The sequence below is a fragment of the Atractosteus spatula genome, chromosome 6, assembly GCF_055471065.1.
Source record: "Atractosteus spatula isolate fAtrSpa1 chromosome 6, fAtrSpa1.hap1, whole genome shotgun sequence".
In the NCBI taxonomy this organism is placed as follows: domain Eukaryota; kingdom Metazoa; phylum Chordata; class Actinopteri; order Semionotiformes; family Lepisosteidae; genus Atractosteus; species Atractosteus spatula.
Window position 1 is genome coordinate 22,228,286 of NC_142711.1, and position 22,004 is coordinate 22,250,289.

The 22,004-nt window shown below is 39.6% G+C and overlaps 1 protein-coding gene across 8 annotated transcripts in view; it reads right to left on the reverse strand.

The window, feature by feature from the left end:
* Positions 1-22,004, reverse strand: part of nrp1a (neuropilin 1a) — a 66,502-nt gene that overhangs the window by 34,805 nt on the left and 9,693 nt on the right. For all 8 annotated transcript variants that reach the window (XM_088919459.1, XM_088919458.1, XM_088919465.1 and 5 more), the window contains 3 exons: positions 13,100-13,281; positions 7,725-7,952; positions 3,417-3,572 (listed from right to left, as the gene is read on the reverse strand). In XM_088919459.1, the coding sequence (XP_088775585.1) occupies positions 3,417-3,572; positions 7,725-7,952; positions 13,100-13,281 (566 nt within the window). The remainder of the gene's footprint in view (positions 1-3,416; positions 3,573-7,724; positions 7,953-13,099; positions 13,282-22,004) is intronic.

Sequence of the window (22,004 nt, forward strand, 5' to 3'; positions counted from 1 at the left end):
GGATGAAAACTAGAAGAACCAACCAAGACTGGGAGACACAACTCTGGACAAAAGAGATTTAGCTCTTTTAACCTGAAACAAAGCAAGTTCTAAAAACCAGGTAAATACGGAACTAAAAGTTTGGAAGAGCATTGGTATTTGTACAGATCCCTGTTGTACTTGTCTAATAAATCACCCCAATTATGGTGTTAGGACCTTAGCACAAGTGTCGTTCAAACTAAATAAATACTTTGGTTAGTTTAAAACAAAGTTCACCACTGAGAAATAATATTTGCCTTCTGTTGATGCTGTCCTGATTTACAGAAAGTTAACGGATAATGTCTTCATGCAATGCCACCTGTCACATTCGTAGACCCCTGCTCTTAAGGACGCTCTAGCCCTTCCTTGTTTTCCACTCATCGCCCGCACCTGCTCCCTGTTCTAACCCCCTTTCAGTTCTCCTTAAAAGCCAGGCGCTCACTTTATTTGGGGCTCTGCAGTTGATCTCCGTATCATGCGAGTCCAGGACCTGGAAGCGCCTGGTCCCGTTAAGGTTTTATTCTCTGTTCCTGTTCCTGTCTCCTACTGGTTCCGATCTGGTTCCCGTTTTTAAATCTTGTTTGTCTTGGATGGACTGCCCGGTTTTGGACTTTTGCTTTCGTTTGGATTCCCCTTTGGATTTTCTCCCGGATTGTTTGCCTTGGCCACACCTCCCCCGAACACCAGCGCACCAAGGACACGCCCCCTGTTTTCATCCCTGTATCCTGCATGATCTTTTCCCCGTGTTTCTTCACTTTTCCCTGGATCGTGTCGTCCGCATAGGGTGTGAAAGAACTATTTCGTTACACACCTATTGGCCCTTACAACAGGAACTTTATTTCCTTGGAAGCCTTCAGTCACAGTACAGGGCAGGGCCAGCTTTGCTTAGCTATTGTGATCTGACAAGATCAGGCTGGAAGGTAGTAATCTCCCCTGAATCAACGAAAATCAATACAAGAATCTGTACGCATCTCTGAAATTCATCTGGCATTTCATTCCTGCTATGTGTCTGTTAATATTTGCCAAAGATGACCTCATCGGTTTAGTGAGTCCATTTATAACATCACTTTATTAACCCTTTACAATTTCTTGCATTAGGAATTATCTTTTCGCATACCCCAGCTTGCTCTTCATGAGACACACAGACAGGGAGAGAGCCTGGGGTCAGAGCGCAGGGTCTGCCATTGTATGGCGCCCCTGGAGCAGCTGGGGTTAAGGGCCTTGCTCAGGAACCCAACAGAGTAGGATTCCTCTGCCAGCTGGGATTTGAACTGGCAACCTTCCAGCCACAGGCGCAGATCCTTAGCCACAGAGCCACCGCTCCGCCCCTCTTGAAGTGAACGTAATGGACGCATTTTTGTAAAAGGCAATCTTTTTTGCTGATCAACTCAGATCACTGCAGCAGTTGGGTCTAATGAAGGTGTTTTTAATTCTTAACGAAGTTTAGAAAGCACACTTTTTTCCTCAGTGCTGTCAGTCTCGATGGGCAGAAATGGCTTTGGAACTTTGTTTTGGGGTCAGGGGAACTTACTTTGTCTCTTAATAATTCGTCATATATTTTCAAACCACCTTTTAACAGAGAAAAGCTTTTTATACACTGCGTATCCTAATTTTAATCTGTTGGAAAACAACACGCATTTTGTTTCCTGTAGTCCTCCTACTGTTTAACATTGCTGAAGACTGGTATTGATTTTGCTGTATCACTCATGGTACGGTTTCCCTCAGTGTCATTGCTCTTATCGATGCCTTCAATTATTTCTGTGTTTTACTTTTTCTTTTCTTGCTGACAGGCTGTTGTTTGATTACTCTCGATCATTGGGTGCTCTGGCCTCACCTTGGCAACGGTTCTCACCCTAATTTCATTTCTTGAACCTTAAGTCGGACAAGTGTGGCTGCTTTCTTTAAGACTTTTTCAGGACTGTTAACTGTGAGCCATTCACATTCAATTCTGCTAGGCAGCCTAAAGAAAAACCCCACAGTGACAAAACAGTTTAAACAGTGCCATGCATGGTGCTACTAGTCTCAAATAAGTTTATATAATGGCTCATCGATTCACAGCTCAGCTGCGTAAGACTGCAATTCGAAGACCCCTAGGTTAACATTTTGAATTCTTAAAAGGTTAGTCCTTGTTTTTTGGCTTAACGCCCCCATATTTCAAATCCTTATCCTCCTCCAATTTGCGATCCATTCATGTTATCGCAGCTGTAGACGACTATATTTAATGTCTTTTCTTTTCATAGAGGCTTCTTTTGAACTCAGACCTAGTGACTCCAATGGGAGGACTGCTGAGCTATTCAAGAAAAGAAAAGGGAGGGATGACACAAGATCCATCCAGTTGCCTTTTGTTCAAGTTCTTGTTTTAGTTTTTTTTTTCACCAGGCTTTATTTCCCCAACACCAATGGGTTAAGACGTTACAGATTCTGTCAATTTCTGTTTGGGCAGCTAATATATACCTGTAACTCTTCTAACAAAGAGAGAATGAAATGGACTTTCTTTTTCAACTCCTATCCTCTACTGACCTTCCATTCCTCCCATTGCAAGATGGACAAACAAAAACAAATCACAAAGAGCATCAAAACCATGCAAGTGGGTTGATAAAGGCAGGTAAGATACCGGGTCCTTAGCATTTCCATAATGAAGCTGAAAGCATATGTCAATAGGAATGTGTCTTGTTTTCAGCCTGTTCCAATTTGAACTACAGGGCTGCTGGAAACTCAAATCGCCACTGTGGTCTGTTTTGGTGATTCGTATTCCTGCATTGGGAAAATACATATTAATCCCTCTTGGTGTTTTGAACCACCCGGGGAAAATTAGACCTTGCTCCTGATAACATCCAATGAAAACGAATTTGTCTGTTGACAGTTTTATAAGCTAAGAATGGTTTACTAATGTTTAGCTAGCTATTTTTTCAAATGGAGGTGAAAGGTCAGGTCCCAACAGAATCGAAAAGACACAGGAAAGATATAGCATTTTGTTAGTCAAAGTTTTTTGACAGCACTGGAAGTTAAGATACCAGTTTGGAAAATAATCACGTGCCATTAAACAACAATATTGAAAAATTTCCTCTTATTTTGGTTCTGACAAAGTAAAGAGCAGGTTTATTTAACTTTTGGTGAAATATGCCTGATATACGGGTCTTAACATTTTTTAAACAACAAGATGTATAGTAGTATTTATACAGTTTATGTTTTCATCAAATTATTCATTTATTTCAAGTTTCATGACAACCTTACCTCAGAATAATCTCATACATGCTTTACCATCAATTAAAAAGGCCAGTCAGTCTGTACCTGTCAATGGTAGGCTTTGTTTGATAAAGGTTCATATCAGCATTATCAGCAAAGTCACTCAATTGTAGGTGTACAGAAGTTGTGTAGAAGTATATGAAAAGACTCACCTTCCGGTACTGTTTTCTCGATGACAGAGAAGTTGGCAGAGAAGCCCTCTTTGGCTATGGCGTTGTCCGTGTTGAGGGTTATGGAAAGAATACCAGTGTAAGTCTGGATGCGTCCTGGTGTATTCTGTCCACAGTATCGTCCTATGTATGGACCCACTGAAGACAAAGAGATGGGAAAGAAATCAACATCGAAAGACTTTCAGTAACCCTGAAAAATTCCTTATACAGCACTCAAATCCCCTGGCTCTAATTTTCAACAATGTAAATAGTCCATTTCCATTTGTATATTTTTTGCTGTCACAGCAATAATCATAGTCTACGCAAGATGCCATTATAAGCTTTTTGTTGCAATCGACCAATGCAAAGTTTAAAGGAAACAACTTTATTGTGACTGTGTGAGCTTAGTTTCAGGGGGAACTTTAAGAGATGCAGCTACACAAAATGGAGATCTTGGAGTAAAGATGGTTAATTTCCAATCTTGCTGTTCACATAAGCACAGTAGTGAAGTAATTAAGAAACACCTTTCAGGGTAGTGAAGTGCTTTAAAGACAAAGAACTAGCTGAGTTGTCCGCTTTGCTTTTCAACCATAAACTCCAAGTTTCCCTTTGATCTAATTTATAAACAGTGACTAAATCATGGCATGTCCTATTAGACATATTTAAATGTCTGGAATTTGGAGTGATAGAGTTTTAACCTCTCTCCAGGCTTTAGTCAAGGAAAGGAGTCATAAATTTTTCACTCTCTCTGCTGGGCACTGTTTTTAAATTCCTGTGATCCCTCAAGAGTGACTGTCCCCACTTCCTCTTATCTGAACTAATTAAAAAAAGTAATTTGCATGGGCCGTGCATGATGAAATGAGCCTCCCAGTTTGACTTAAGAGTTATCTTAGTCAGACTACACTTTGTTATAGAAAGACATGAACAAGAAAAAAGAAACCCAGCAACATTCTGAGACAAATACACTACAAGCTTTAATGTGAAAAGCCAGCTCTAAAAGTATCTGCATGACTCAGAATCCACATGAAATTTTAAAGAGCCTTTTGTGAACTTTGCATTCTGTTTCTCTTTTAACTGTAAAGAGCCCCTCTCTCTACCAGCAATGTCTGTTCAGTAGAAAGGAGCTCTGTACAATCGGCTACAAAGGGAATTGAATTTCTCAAGTCACATGTAAGCTTCAGCCTTCTGTGCTAATGCAATATTGATCTGAGTGGCACCAGTGGTAATATGCAGCTTTAACAATTTCTTTACACATCAATGTCCTAGTACGTTTCTCCCCATTCCCTTCACTGTTACTATATATTTGTGTGATGGAAGCATGTAAGACACAACTTGTATTGTTCTTTTGTGTTGCTCCCTCTTTTAGGCCACTTATTATATTAAAATTAAAACAAATATATATATTTTTAGTAGACAATAAAACCATTGCAAAGGGGGCTGGAGTTCCTCAGAAGTCTGTTTCAGCAAAAGTTCTTGTGTCCCAGTTCACAAATAAAAGTTGCAAACTGGTTGAAAGCTTTGCAAAAAATCAGGTAAGAAAATTTGATAACCCTGAGGAATGTATCTGATTTTTTTCTCAGTTTTCTCAAACTAATTTATAAATTAAACATAACTGTCTAGGAATATTTTAATGAAAATAACCTCCCTTCATTCATTTAGATATTCAATCCCTGTGTTTCTTTACAATACAAAGGAGCAGTAATAAAGACTAGGATAATGCAAAGCTGAAATGAAATTCACAAATTCTATGTTTAAAAATGCAGTTAACATCCTTATTACTGCTTGCTATGAAGGTGTATTTTTTTTTGCTTTTTTGCTTGGAGTTAAGTCAGTATTTATTATTGAAATAATTCCTCTGCTATATTCTGATGCTATAAAGATAAATACGAATCTCAATGTACAACTTAAAGAAAGTGGATATTTAGGCCTGCGATTTAATTCCATCTGATAATATTATATTTTAGTGTAGTGATCTTAGGGTGGATATCAGTCTTTCATCCAGTCTTTGTGGACTGGATTTAGCACCTGTGCAAAGAAAAGATTATTTACGGTGTTTAACAAACACGTGAGTCACTGAGAAACTTGCTGGGTCTTTACAATCATTACCACTGAGTCACAGTCCGTCACGCAGGCAGACATGAGGCAACAGAGCTTCACAGTCAGCATCACTCTTTTTAAGTGAGACACAGCAGACTTTTACAAGAATTACAATTAAATATTTTGGGAGTCCATTGACATTGATCTCTTCACATAGGTGTGGGAGGAGTAGAAAACAAAACAAAAAATAAAACCCAACCACTTCAAAACCGTTGTGCCACATTAGTAGCTTCTGTTGGGAAGGAATGTCAAACACGCACTTGGCAACGGGAAACAGGATCTGCTATTTTGGCAGGGAGAAAAACCGGGAGAAAATATTCCATTATTGTCTGCGTGCTGAGGTCAGCTGAACATCTGCAAAGACAAACAACTTTTCCAGTCACCACCGGCCATCTCCTTAAAGAAAACACTTGGGCCTCAGACTGAGACTGCGACTGGTGTGGCCGGCCATTCGCTGCTGTGGCTGGGACGTTGTTGTTTGACGACTTCACATCGAAAGCCAAGAAAGTCAGAGAAGGAAACTTCATCGATTCCAGATAAGGCAGCCATTCTGAGATTTAATTAGGTGCCTGCCAATATTAATTTCCTTTAATTCTCCTGGGAACTAAATCACTGCGTGTTTCTAAAAGTGATAAAATCATATTAACGAGGAAGGGCTTTGAACCACACAAAATGATTTACAGTCCAGTGTATGGCTTTATGCTAATAATGAATGTAAATGTTCATACCCACAGTCATTGTTTTTTATGAATGGAAAAATGGGAAACACATCACAGACCTTTTCATCTGGAGCCAACTGCTTATTAGAACATAAGAAAGGTTACCAAAGAGAAGAGGCCCATGTCAATTGTTTATTGCAACACTGCAGTGACACTGACCTCCTCCTTAATATTCAAGGCTCCCCCAGTCATTCTAATGAGCTCACTTCTTTCTCACCTTTTCACCTGTTAGGATCTGAACTCCTATGTTTGTTTTTTTAGTGTGCTATTAATAAAACATTTCAGTAGTCCAGCCAAACCAACAGGGGGGACAAAAGGCACACAAGCAAGTCAGCAAGAAGCATGATATTTCTATGTAAACTGGCTGAACTGGGTGAGATTAGGGTTTGGCCTCCCCCGAGCTTCTGTTTAGATTTCCATGAAATGCATTCTAGAACAGAAGACTTAAAACATTTGCTGAAGAATCAAGTTGAGCAAATTTACCCTCAGGTACTGTTCGCTAAAGTCAGTGATATTCACTCCTGATCCTTGAGGGCCACAGGTGTTAAAGGTAATTAATAAGTTAAGACCTGGAAACAGTAGTAATACAGACAAATTAAGTGAACAGTTGATTCAAATTAAGTTGTGAAGTCCAGGATGACAGAAAAGCACAAACACATGGCTCTAGGACCAGGAGGAAATGTCAGTGGCTTAAAAACTCTTAGCTTCTCGTTGCAGATTTCTTTAGAAGTATTAAAGTTGCATTTCCTTATATGATGGAAAAACACATTTGAAGTAAAGCAATGATTACATTTCCAATGGCTTCAAATAGACAACATTCTGTAGTGAACAGCTTTTCCACATGTGAGACTCTGGCCTGGTTAATGATGAGAGCATTTTCGCTGTGCAGTTTTATGTCACATTAAGGGCTGTGCCCTGAGTGAAGCCTTGTGTCTGGAATGTGTGTTAACAATGGCTTGGCAACCAACCGTGATAATTGACCCATTTTGAGTGTCTGGATACACTCTTTTTAAATGCAGGATTCATCATGTGTGAGTATTTATGCTCAACTCTTTTTTTTTAAGATGGGCTACTCACAGGGTTAGGTAATCATCCCTTAAAGGCAAATACGAAGCTCTCGTTTATATTTTGATCGGTCCTGTTTTAAAAAGCCAACAATAAAACTAACAGTTGTGGAAAGGAAGTCGTGTTCTGGGACTTCACAACGTGTGCTGTTCCTGAATGGGGGATAAATTGGGCTTTTGACAGAGGTACACCTCTTTTGCTCACAAACTCACCTGCTTCTGGTTAAGGAGGTTATGTGTCAGTTACTTATTAAACACTGAAATACTATTCCTGATGATACTATGATTCCTAATCCTAATTCTACTGTCTCTACTGCTACAGTATAGCAAATAGTAATAATATCACAAATACTACTCTTCTTAATACTACTGTAACCAGCAATAATAGTAAGGACACTGAACCCACACTCTCTCTGACTTGAGTTACGTACCTCCAGGAAATCCGTCCCAGATTTCAAGCCGATCGTAGCGACAGAACACCCCGATAGGAGGGGTGGTGTCAGGTTCCAACTCGAAGCTTTCAAACTCGAGTACAATCTCTGCCATCTTGGGGGCAAAGATCATGTAAGTACATTCCAGGTTGTTGGGGTACTTCTCCGGGAACCCTGGGGATCTGATAACCCCGCTTGTTGTTGTGAAGTTTCTGGAGCACTCTGGCCCTGGAAAACAAAACACATGGGGCTTGTTTATTTCCTTCCTCATATCACTGTTGATGGCGCTGGCTGCTCAGCGATCATTACGCAGACTGCCGTTCGTCTCTGTAGCCAGTATTTTACACAGAAGCTTGTTGTATACAGTCCTGTATGGGAAATCAGTGGCTGAGCAGTTGGCCAGTTCCTTAATTGTGCTTATCCACATTGTTTTTGTTTTTTTTTACTTTCCCTTGTTCTATAGTGGCAAAGCATTGGTATCTCAAAACCTCACCCAAGGAGGCTGCAGTGTACTTTGTGTGACACCCTGACCGATCGCTCTCAAGCTTCCCCCTACTCCCTCCTCCTCGGCTCCTTTTCCTTCTTATTGATCCTCATGTCTGTGGAAGAGCTGTGCTGCATCCGCCAGCTACAGCACATTGAGGGAGTCTGAATGTAAACAGCTCTCAATGGTTGTCGGCAACCGCACAGAGCGTGCCACGGTAAAAATGAGCGTTACCTTCCACTCCTTTTGATTTCCACATGCTCTCCCTTTCATTATGCCTCTGCCTAACAAATTAAAACGGCTTTGAGCTAATTGCAGCTTCAGTTCTGAGGAGGGATAGAAATGTGACACATGTTTATACTGTAACTATCAAGTCAAAACAGAAGCAGAGAACGACTGACTGATGACAAAGTAATGCCTAGTAGCATTAGCCTAATGCATAAACCTACAGCACCTTCTTACAATCTAGATTTTCTTGTTTTGTCAATCTCAATGTCCTTGAGGCATTTTATTTAGGGAGCTTTCACACTTTTTTGAGGTCTGTAAATTTCTATTGGCCAAACAAAATGATTACAGACAGCAAATCTACTATAATTATTATTTATCATGCTGGGTAAGGTCATTATACCCCACATCATACCCATGTATTATAAACATCTATTATGGTTAAAAAATGCTTCTGATGAAAAGTTAAGTCCTCAGTGTTTAATGCATGTACTGAGATTACCAGTTAAGACATTAAAACACAACAGTTACACCAAAACAATACGTTAACCAACATCATTCATCACATTACATCCTTCCATAGGTATTATGGCCTCTTTGTTTTATTTTTCTTGCCACATATTACTGGCGTGGAGAAAAAAAGAGCACCACTCTTGTCTTTCCTTTACTCTGATTCTTCCCAAAAACCAAAAACTGAAAATGACTAGAAAATAAAGCAAACAGTGATAGTTTTTCAAGGGGAAAAAAAAAGTCCAGGCAACAAGAAGTCAGAGTCTGTAAATAAAGCTGTGCAATTAGTTGCGAGACAATAAATTCTGTTCTTTGCTGTTCAATCAAGCAAGTCCCAGTTTCCTTACACTCTCCTAACGCTCTTGTGGTTTCAGCTTTAAAATGCCTCCTCATGTTGGTTTGCTTTGATATCTTGAAAATTGAGCGCAGCAGCTACAGTACAGGGTTCAGACAGCTGAGTGGGTGTTGTAAAAAGAGATAAGAAAGTGCAGTTTCAGTGCTGCTATGGGTTTAATGTGGTACTAAAAGGAAGTTGTAAGAGCCAGTTGTCTCTTTGCCTGCTTTACAAATGTATGCAAGCAAGTTATGTACGGCTGTAAATGTGCTTGATTAAGAAACAATGTACTGAACATTGTCATAATTCACCTAAACAGTTTTGTATTACAGTCTAAGTTATTTAAAAACGGTACAGGTTTTTAAAAAGTGACAACTTATTTTCATACATCTTACAAACCACAATTTTTTGGAAGCCTTGAGTCGCCCCTGAAATAAAAGCCGTAAATCATTTTTTTATTTGAAAATTCTTTATTTGAAAAATTATTTTTTGAATTGAAAAGTTTGTTTTCTCTTTCCAATCAAGACAAGACATGTTGTGCTTTGAAGTGTCAAAAGTACTCAGTAAAATATGCAGTGGAATTGGAATTCTAAAAAGATGGTGAAGTTAGCAGTGATGGTTTAGATATTGTATATTGTTTTGAATTTTGTATGTTAGAGAAAAAAAGAAGTCTTAAAAATGAAACTTGAAAATGAAAAGACTGGATTACTGTTTTCTGGATTTCTCAGATGACATGATGGCACAAGAGCTCAAACTGCCTTAAGTGTTATTTCTAGTTTAGCATGTCAGCTAAAGATGTTTATTTTTCAAGGGCTTGTAGGTTGATAATTAGACAAGGCCTTGTGGTGAAGCTAAGAAAAAAAACTGTTCACATAAACTGAAGAGTTAATCATTTGGATTTGTACAAATAATCGAGTAAGTCCTGTGTAAAGGATGAATACTCCTCCAGAGAGAGAGGAGTTGGTTAAATTGAAGCGTGGTGTGTGTTACACTGCAGGGAAAACCCGCAGAGATTAGCTTGATGGAGCAGTTGTAGGCCCCTTGATTCCCACATGTAGATTCTGCCATTACTTTAAACATTTTAACCCCCTCAATTGGTCCTATCTTTTTTTCTTTTCCAAGAAAGACAATGTAAAGAATGATCGAGGGCACTGCCCCTAAAGAGAGAGTTTGCGTCTTGAGTTTCCTTAGGGAGTGATGGGGTTACTCTGCCAGATGTGACCTGTGTCACTGAAGCACACGGCATATGAAAGTGAATTTGAACACAAGCCCAAGATTAGTGATCATTCCCCTCCCTGCTGTTGACACAGGTGCTGTCGTAAAGAGCTCAGATGGCAGTGACATGATAAATGACATTAATGGAAGGAGAAATGACAGACTCAGGTGATGCAAGCATCCTGTCTCTTCGCGTACACCCCTCAAAATCAACTCGGTTAACAAAGTCAGCGCCGTCATTTCTTGTGACTAAAATTAGACCCACTTCAATGGACCCCTCCTAAGTTTGATGTGGTTCTGAAAATGTCAGGGCCTTAATGGAAAGCATGTGTCCTCAGTTTGGAGGAGCACATAAAATAAAGTGTGACATAAAGACGGGATAAATATAGACTTTCTAGAAGAGGGGATGTCCTGTTTTGCCATTGAGTATGCCACAAATAAACGTGTATTACATGAAATTGAAAAGTTCCACTTTCACTGAAGAAACATGCAAAGTTACACATAAACCTAGATAAGGGTGTTGCTAACCTAGATGAGGGTGTCGCTAAGCAAACAAAAAACAAATCAGGCTTTCATACACAAGCTAAAACGGCTACTTGCATATTTAGTACTTCAAAAAGATTTTACAGTCGGACTACAGCATTGTAGGAGGGCACAACACAAGGTGTCTGTTCTCTGACACATATATACAGGAGCTGAGCATACAATTAACCCCTAATCTTGAAGCTCATATATTCGATTCATGCTCTCAGCAACTCTTGGGTCACTGAAGCAAGGTTAGCAATTTGCCACCCATAAAATAATTTACCAAGGTAATTAAGATGCCTGAAATGAAAAACAGCAACCTCCTTTGAAAAGGAATCTAGGAAGGCAAAACCTTTAAACTTCGCTCTCAGTCTGGTGCTCTGTCCCACTGCGAAATTGCACAGCTTCTCTCTCTTTTTTTACATGCCTCCCCCTTCCGCGGCCTTTTCTGACTTTTTATCAGTATTTCCTACCTAATAGAAGTACTGCATCACATCTCGGGATCCCGGACCTTAACCAGCCCTAATCCAAAAATCCACATCTGCACCAGTGCCTCCAGGAACACAAGAACGTGAGCCGGAAGGCTCATTTCTATGACTCTGTTGGTAATACGAAAGATCAAACTTTCTGCAGCTCCAGACATTTAGCATTAGTCTGAAAAACGTCTACAGAGTCGATGAGATGTACAGAGTCAAAATATAAAAGTGCATTGTGCACCTCAGAATTGTGATAATTACCACAGATTTGCCTAATCAAGACATAATTATCAAAGGACTGATCAGCAAAAATTTTTAACACTGGTTTGAAAAATGATGCATGTTTTGTGATTTCTAAAAAATATTTTTCAGCCATTGACCTACTTTATCCAGTACTGGGTCCCGGGAAAATTGTTACATTACTGTGTAATATTACCACATTAGTTTTCCTGCATTTCTTGTATACATTCAACTTTTCTCTGGTCCACTCCTTAAATTCTCTATCTCTTTTGTGCTCACTCATGTCCTAAATGGCTTTAAGGGTATGGACACCTACCGTGCTCTATTGCTCTATTTTATACAGAGTTGAATATGCAGTATAAAGACGTTCACAATAAATGCTTTCTTCCAGACAGCTATGGATCATGGGAGTGACTCCCTCTGCCTGTTCCCCACCCCCAACATCAGCACACCACTCCAGATTAGATGAACTCTGGCATCTCATTCAGTCTGGTACTGGGTCACCTTGAGAAGAATTTATAAATTAGCTGGATTACAAAGCACCTGCCTAGGTCACCACTTTATGGAAATTTCCACCTTTCTTGTTAGGCTGCTACTGGTGTGGTTCAACTAAAATAAGGACAGGAAGGGAAAACTCTCAAAACAACAGGAAGCCTTTTTTATTGTTGCGTCAGTGTCAGATGCACCTAAAAAGGAAAAGGCCAGTAAGATAAGATCTTAACTCTTGTTCCTCACCAAAAAGGTTAAAAGAATGTAAGTTTGTGGCCTCTCTTTCTTAGCGGGTCTTCCTTTCTGCTGTCTGCTTAAGAAATTTTGATCATGAATGAGGCTGCATTCATAAAACTATAGCATGTGATCGTAAAAATCACATGAGTACACAATCCCTCTTAAAGCACCACAAGTCTAGACGTGACGAAAACGTTCAGCTTTTGGGGCAAGACGATATTCTCGTTGAAGGCCTTCCCTCCTGTTTTTTTTAAAGACACAGGAGATTGGACATTCGGAAGTGAAGATTTCTACAAGAGCCCTGGGGTGACGCCTTCCGTTTGAACTCCCATATCATGACGTCAGCAGAAACAGATGTAAACGATTTCAGCAGAATTTCAGTAGAAATGTAATTTAATTTAGCAAACTCAATTTCAGTGGAATTTCAGCAGCTGCAGACATAAATGTCTTGAGATACACAAGATTACATGGTTACCAAGGGCATTGGGACACACACAGTACCTGTATGTGTTTTCCTGTGATGTCTACAGCCTGTCTGCGTCATTGTACTGTACTTTGCTCATAAATGTCAATTTTAGTGTTCCCTCAGCAAGCTTTCTACACAGGGGAAAATGGCCTTCCAAGAGGTTTAAATGCTGACCTGTCTTGAAGACTTCATAGCGGATGGAGAATCCAGCTCCGTGTGTTTCGTAATCGGAGACAAACTTGATGTAGAGCTGGTTCCCCGTGGACACCACTGGAGAGGGAGCGATCTTCCCACAATGCTTCCCCACCAGCTGGGCGTTCTCATCGCCTCCATCCCGCACCTCCACATAGTCATACCTGAGAGCACAAAGACAGGTGGCCTCAGCGCAAAGACCAGAACAGACAGAGAGGCATTTCGAGGAGAGTGTGGGGAAAGAGGCTCGGAAATGTCATTTGCTTTAGCTTTTGAGTCTACAGTCTTCATCAAGACTGTATATTCAATGCAAATCACAATTGTATAATCAAATATTTGAAGACTGCGTTAAATATAGTTGCACCCCTCATAAGGTAACAGGAAACATACCCTATCAGATTAACATCTAAATTTTTTTTACCTATTGTTTCCATACAATTTTCTGGAAATAATTTTACATTTGTACACTGGCATTTTTACATTCATCTGTTTCAGTTTTAGGGTGTCACCCATTTAAAGAAGGAAAATTAAAAAAGACACAATGAGACATTAATGTATTGCATTTCTGCATAGTTTACGAACCTGTGTGTCTCGAATTTCTGGAATTACATTATTGTTGAAAACAGAAAAAGGAGAGTGCATCCAGAGGTATACAGAAATTTTAAAATGCATGACTTTCTGGATGTGAGGAATCAGGCTCATATTGCCTAAATTACTGAGAAAAGAGTTCCCATCTGCCTTGAGTGAAATTACATTTTGAAATCCATTCAAAAATGCCTTCGCGTTTAAATAAAATCAATTCACACAACAAGAGGAAAAAAGACAGTCTCACAGGAGACCAGCAGTGCCGCCCGACTAAGCCAGTTCAAATCTGACTCACCATCCTCCCTGTCTCCAAACTACTCAAGGCAAATAACCGAAAATGTTAATGAAGCCGCAGAAAACAACGCTAGGGAATACATATACAAAATCAAGGAGCTTCAGGGGAGGGCAGAGCTCTTGTTTCTTACTTGGTGAAGCATCTCCCCTGAGAATCCATAATGCAAGGATGACTTCACCCAGCTATGAGGCTACTTTTATTGGAAGTGATATCACCTCATCACTTAAGGCCTTGTGTCACTTTATGTTTCCACAGGATCATTTAGCTGACATTGATGGACTTGTGTGGCCCGGGAAACGTATGGACCTTTCACTTGCTATATTTTATGCTGTACATCTCATCTTCGATTCAAAGGCAGCGGAGCTTGCACCGGCCCCTTGTTGTCTTGTAGCCGTTTCAATTAGGAAATTGTTTTGCGTGGCGCCCCATAACCACGGTGCAGTGGCTCGCTCACTCTTGCCCAAGCACGCTGATAATGAGCTCATCATATTTGTTTTAAATGTTGGGTTTGTTATGGGTCCAGCCCTTTTCCTTACAGAAGCAGCTGTGGCAACAGTCCCTCCACTGCCTACAAACAAGAGCTGTTTCTACAAGAGCTGCTCTGTCAGCACTTTAGCAAGGGAACCAGTCGGTTCCTACACAGGTGAGACACGGTCAATCCACACAAGAGAGTTTGCAGTTCACAATGTTTCATTTTCCATTACCGTTTTAAAAGATTATTTTGCCTTAACAAACCTGTCTGTGCCTTCTGGATGGATTTTTGGAGTTTTTGGCTCTCTTTCTGGGGGGCCTTAGGCTGCTGTATCTCTACCAGTGCTTGCAGTAAAACAAATAATACAAATTGGACGTAGAAAACTGGAATACGAGACACCATTTAAAATATAGCTTACAGCTCTCGAGACGCTTGCTGGAGTTTTTCTGTAATCAGGTAGAATTAGTAAAAGAATCAAACTTTAAATCTTCAGGTTTTGGTGCTTAGCTACGGCGGATCTTGTTATTTTTGTCAGCACCATCCCAGGGGTGTCTGTACACTATAACGGGAGCGAGTAGACATGACCGTTATAACAACAAAGGAGATTATTTTAAATCCCTTTCCTTTTTTGCATTGGACTATGCTGGATAACACCAGAGATCTTTTTTCCAAACATATACAGTAAATACGCATACGTTCCTAAACATCAAACCTTTGTTTTTCGAACAGTTTTTTTTTTTTGTGGGCCTTAGCTGATATGGACTCGGAAAAGTGCCAAGAGGAAAGTGCAGTGTGGGAAGCAAGTGCAGGAAAGCCTGATGCCTTTTCAGAATTTTCTTTGATAACTCCTGGGCACATTTGCACCACCTAAAACATCACCTCGTTTGTACCTGCTCTGGTACGGGTTGTTAAAAGAGATTCACGGGCTCTCTACAGGGAGACACATATGCGCTAGTCATCTGGAAAGTATTATGTGATCATTTACAGCTTGTTCACCTCCTTATTCTGCCTTGAAATCACTGAGGTTGCCAACCGCTCTGGTCCTACTCACTGAATAAATTCATTACTAATCCATCTCAGTAACCACCTGCGGGTTAATCCTACCCAGAGTATTTAATAAAGTCCAAACCGTTAACAAATTCACTGCAAGTTTTGATTCTCTTCCAGCGTTTCAGGAAACCCTGGGGATTCCTGCAGAACCACGTTCTTTCTAGCAAAGCCCTATTTATCACCGTTGTAATGTTTTGCAGGCAGAACAAGGCTTTATGTGCTTTCGCCTGATCTCATTTCTTTTTACCTGACCTTCTGGGTTAAATTTAGATTATACAACAGATAGCGCAACTTTTTAAACAATACACACCATGCCCTAGCTAGCACAAACGTTAATCTCTCAAGCTTTTCAATTTGAACAGACCACTGTGTCTAACAGCTGAGACAGAAACCACTTCCATAAGTGAAATGGAAATTGGAAAATGCCCAGACTATCCATAAGGGAAGTTAAAAAGGTCTTCTTTCTGACCTTGGCTTTACTCTTTTAGTGGCTATAAATTATTTTTGTAAGAAAATAGGGGCATAAGATACATGAAATCTAGTCCTGCCGAATCTGAATTTCAGGCCAGCTCATAGTCAGAACCATTCTGGACACCGTTACTTGTAATTAAACAAAATAGCAACAAAAAAACATTTTAAAATGTATTTCCTGTTTTCCTAAAACATTTATTTCAAAGTACCTATGTCTTGTTGTTTTCCAAAATATTTTTTTTGTATATTAAGGATGACTTTGCTTTCATTTTCATGTGGTTCAGGTGGGCAGCTGCGTCAGCATGCGTAGTCTGCAAAGGAACAAGTAATAGGTTTATTCCATGCTGAAAAGAGAAGAGAGAAAACACAACGTTGTTTGTAACGTTGGAACAGTAACGTTGTGTTTCTCTCTTCTCTTTTCAGCATGGAATAAACCTATTACTTTTTCCTTTCATTTTCATGGTTGGCTACCTACCTTTCGTAAGGAAAACACTGGTACAACAATGGGACTAGCAAGAACAAAGTCAATCCTAAAATAATCTTTTTAAACCCCTCCATTGCTCCTCCCAAAAAAAAAGCTGCTTTGAAAATTAATTTAGAACGCAAATACTGTACCAGCTGCTACAGTACATCCTTCTGAAAATCACACCAAGACATACGGTCGTCAATTATGCCTTGAAATGACATGGATAGTTATTATGTTTCCAAAGGGTGTGTATATTTGACCACATTCTATATAAATAAGTTTAATGTGAGGTACTTTTATCCAGATTAGGGACATTATTCCTAAAAACTTTCTTCGTAGAAGTGTCACCCCCCGTATTTCAGACCTTCTGAGGCAAAGAGATATCAAAGTGGAAAACACACCTGTTCTTCTGCACAAGAAGTTATAACCCGATAACTCTGGGGAAAAAAATGTCCTTGCAGCTGTCATGAGCTCCAAACTTCAACATATTATCATTGAGGCCATTAACAAGCTGTCACTTGTTACACACGAACAACAACACTGTTAACATTTACAAATGTCTGAAGCATGCTTGTGTCCATTCATTGTTTTTTTACCTTGTGGTAAACCTTAAGGGGTAAAATTGCATGATAACATGCAGGGTTTCAGTAGACATCTGATGTTAATTAACCCGACATAAAATAATAACTTTCAGCCCAGAAACCGTTAAGGTTGGTAATGACCTCTTGTCAACTTTCTGACAGAAAAGGAAGGAAGAGGCTGTAACTGTTACTGCATTAAGTGGCTTGAAATGAAAACAATTCTGATGCAAGTCTGCTGCTCTAAATACTCCAGGCTGAGCCTGGTTGAAAACCAGGCTTGGACTGAATATTATGGAGGTCTCCCCCAGTTACAGCTTTTCACCACACAACCTGAGTGCATGGCATGTTTACTGACAATTAATCTATAAATGTGCCAAAGCATTACAATTTTGAGAAACCGAAACCTTTGCTGTAAAGAACACTTATCATGCTTTAATTCAAAGACGAAATAGTAAAAGTTTACAGCTGCAAACGGCTTAACAGCTGAAACGTTATGTTTCTTCTTTCAGCTTTTCAGCGCAGAATTAACCTTTACTTGTTCCTCAATCTAAAGAAGTCAGTTAAGAAGAAAGAACAAAATGAAGAGTAACATTAATACCTGACCTTAAAATATCCCCCTGCCAGACACTACTCTCATTTATGTGTGCAACTTTGAAGTGGTCTAAGGTGACAGAAATTCTCCAGAATAATGATTTTATTTTTAGATTCAATTGGATTTGAGCTGAACATGCGTTTTTGTACAGGGCAATTATCATTAGCAATGATGGATCTGCAAGGCATTGTCCATTAGGTTTCTAATTACACTGCTGAGAGATCTGAACAATCAGATTAAACGAATTAAAGTATTTAGATCCAATTACAGCATTTCCCCTCCTTTTGGACACAATAACCTTTTTATTTTAAAGTATTGGTTTAGATAGTATGAGAAATGCACTGCTCCTAAAGAGCCTAGAGGCCAACAATTAAACTTATTCCAGGCCTGGTCTGTGTAGCCATTTCGACGTCATTAGTAAACAAGAGAAGGAATTACAAAAGCTCTCATTGAATACAGTATAGACTGTGGGTCTTCAGATACAAGAGCTGTTTGCCTTGCTAAACTGATACATCAGTTTTTTTTTTATCCTGAGTTAAAAATATTGAGTTGATACAAGTTATGTCCCCCTGTAGATAAAATGTTTTATCTACAGGGAGACCTTGCCTCATAATGAGTAAATACACAACAAAAAATCCATATCAAAATGAGTGCAGTTCAAGTAAGCTGGGTAAATCACAAAAAACTACTAAAATAAGGTCAAGCATGGGAGGCAAGTGAGGGAGGGGCAATTCGGAATAGTTGTCTTGTGTCTGGAGAAGGAGTTTAGATGAAGGTGAAAAAATATTTCAGCGAGGCTTTCATGATTAAATCAAGAAGATATTACTAAAATACGTGGGTTACCTGTCCAGTCAAATGTTTCATCAGTAACAAGATTGATTTACATTAGTATTATTACTACAGTATGTATGATTGAAAATACATTATTTTATACTTTAAAGTGAAAATATTATGCTTATAATTGAGTTATATGTAATTTTATAATTTGCCACAGGCAAAAATAATAGCGTGAATGATTGTTGCTTGGGTGGGCGGTTGTGGGGAGATTTGACAAAGTTTGTGTGCTTGAGGAAAAATAACTGTGGATATGTATCACAAATAACTATGGAATATGTAAAACGATTGGTAAGGAGTATGCTGAAAAGACACCTAGCACTTAAACTGTTAAACTCTTATTTTTCCTGATGTTAAAATGTGAAATGGCTCCAATGGAGCAGGTTTTGTAACACCAGGGACAGGGCTCCACCCACTTGATTTCTTGTTGTGAAGGAGGTTTAACTGTTACAACATTATCACCTACACTTAACTGAACTCCTAAGCTTGTTTGAATTACAGGTACCTTGGTTTATAGACAATAGATTTAATCTGGTGCTTGCAACAATCTACTGTATGCCAAAGTGACAGATCAAGAAACCATACTTTTAATACATTGAATTTTGTGTCGTGCAAAGCAAAACCACTACAGAATGAATCTGTTTTTACCTAAATACAACAAAATCAAGCTCAGTGGTCCTTATAAAGTGAGCAGGCAGTTCACGATTACACAAAAATAATACTGGAAGCGTTGCTAAACCATTCACTTAAATAAAAACTGACAGAGGCTGCCCAGAGAAATGAAGTGTTGTGCTGAAAATGAAGATCTTCAGATACCCACTGCCAAGAAAACCCACTTTCCATGCATTTTCAGTGCAATAACTCTTGCATGTCTCACCTTGGCATTTGAGAATATTTTGATTACAGGAGTAGAAACGTCTACAGAGTACAAAGATGTTTGAGCTCTAGTGCCTCGAAAAGAGCCCAGGGGGAATAAAAAAATGGTTTGTAGGCACAGAGACATGTACCATCTTTCATAAAATATTTCTTTCTTCCGACTGATGACTGCTGGAAAGGACAGGCAGAAATCACACTTCGTTTTTATGAACCACCAAGAAGGTATGGCTTTTTTTTAACAGAAGATGAATCCAAAGCTGGCAATACAACCGTAGAAACATAAAGTACAGTATGATTCTCTACCTTTGTCAGGCCACTCACACAACATACAGTACAGTATGTGGGCTATCAGCAATTGATTTTAGCAAAATTGTCGCACTAAACCCATTTTTGCAAATGTGCAAGTAAACTACTGACTTACATAAAGAAAGCTGGTGCACCCTGCTGCTTTAATCCTTCTTTTACTATTCCAGTGCTCTGCATGGATTTGAAATAATCAGGTCTTCTGACATCTATTCACCTACACCAAACGTATACACAGAGGTCGAGAAACACAAAGCACCATAGAATAGTGCACAGCACCATACAAGACCACAGTGCTACCCATAATTCTATGCTCTAAGGACCACAGAGCTATGAGGCTGGTTGCCACAAAGTCTAACATCAAACGTGCGAGAGAAGCCGAAATGTACTCACAGCTGCTGAAAAGAAGATGATGATTGCATATTAGAAATTATAGGCTAGGAGACAGACATTAGCTGTATATCTGTTTACGTAAGTGTAGAAAAAGTAAACACTGAACCAACAAAAACCACAGACTTGTATTTTCTGTCGTACATTCTTAGGCTGGGGAGCTGTACATTCAGGATTCTTTGAGGGGCTCACAGAAGGTATAGTTTTTGGGTGTTGTTTCACACTCTTGCGCAGCTAACAGAGAAGACCTGCTAATGAACGTCTAATGTCGAGGTTTCCTTGCAGGGTCTCTGTCAGGTAATCCCAACAATAGTCATGTTCCCACATAACTCAGACAGTCTTCATTCTTTTATCTGGCTTCCATAGACTCAAGTGCTCGGGGGCAAGAACAGCTTTCCTACATGTGATTCAATTAAACTTTCATCTATCTTCCTGCTGGACTCAGTCCCTTCAGCCATCACGCGAACGGTAGGGGGTATTTAGGCTGTGCTGTCTCTAACTAGCAAAGGTACACAGCCTGATGACAAGGCTACAAAAACGCCAGGCAGAAATTCACAGCACGGCAGCTGGAACGTCACATCAAGGCAGAAGAAAAGAAAAGGCTCTCAAAAACCCTTGATTACTCAATAAAAAAAAACATGTTATCTGGAGAGCAAACCCAATCAAACTCTACATTATGTTAATTCTAGTTATTCAATTAATTGCCAAGCTGGGAAAGTTCCTTCCTCTGTCAGTGATAGATGTTCCAGGCAGACTCTTTTTCCTGTTTTTTTTTCCTTATTCTGTGTTTTTTCCCCTCCAAAAAACACAACGGATTGCCAAGGGGTCAGTATTTCTGAAGCAAGTGGTGCCTACCCAAGTAAGGAGGATGGCGTAGCCGTTCCTAATCAAAGGACTGACGGTGGCACTCCTGCCAGTTTCTGGAGGGCAAGCTGACCTCTGTATTCGCCAGCTGATTTCTTCTTTGCCAAGTTGGACGGTTCTCATCCCATAATTAGCTGCAGCGGCATTCCTACAATCTGACACTTTGGTGTCTACTTGGGATGGAGGGGAAACTGAAGAATGTCTCTCAGCTGCTGCTCTGGTACACTATGAAAGGCTGCAGACGCGGCCTCTTTCATCTAAAAGCAAGCGAGACCAGCCGGACCCGAGTTCTCGTGTGTAATACTAAGTTAAGTCTCCCGTACAGGAACAACCGAGGGTACGGAGGCCCACTTTCTTGAGATGCATTCATGATAACACATCACTCAAATTAACTGCACATGTGAGTATGAATGCTGAGAGATAATCATCTGTGAGGACGCATCATGAAGAGATGTTTATATGCGGAAGAAGATCAAGTTAAACAAAACAGAGCGTTAAAACAAAATTCCCCCCTCAGCAAAGTGCAGATGCGGTGGGAGTGCCGCTGTTAATCACATTCTGGAACTTTCCCTGCAGAAATCAATTGTTTCTATAGCAGTCGGCATCCAAAGAAGAAAGTAAGAAAAAACCTTTAGTTACTGTATACTATGAAGAGATGTGAGCTGTATATATAAAAAAACATTTATTTATATATGAAATTCAAATCTTTAACTGATCGTATTGAGACTGAGGACAAATCATCATTCAAAAAAGCTACAGAAAGTGCTCTTTTGTGCCTTAGGAGCACAGGTTATTCCTCAAAGTTCAGTGCCACAGCAAAACCTCAAACAAGCAGCAAACGGTTAAACAAACGGTTCTTTCCTCTCACTTTTCCACAACTACATGTTTTTATTTATAGCAAGTACCCAGATTTTCTGACATTGTGTTGTGTTTAATTTGTGAAAACGTAGTGAACAATGAAAGTCTATGGCTGGTATTTCGCTCATGCAAGAGTGAGTTGTCGTGGAGCAATTTAAACAATTCTGCTTCCTCGATTTAACACTTGAAGTACGCAGCCACTGTTTGTATTGCTTTGCCTGTAACAGAAATTACACATTGCTGGTCTTTC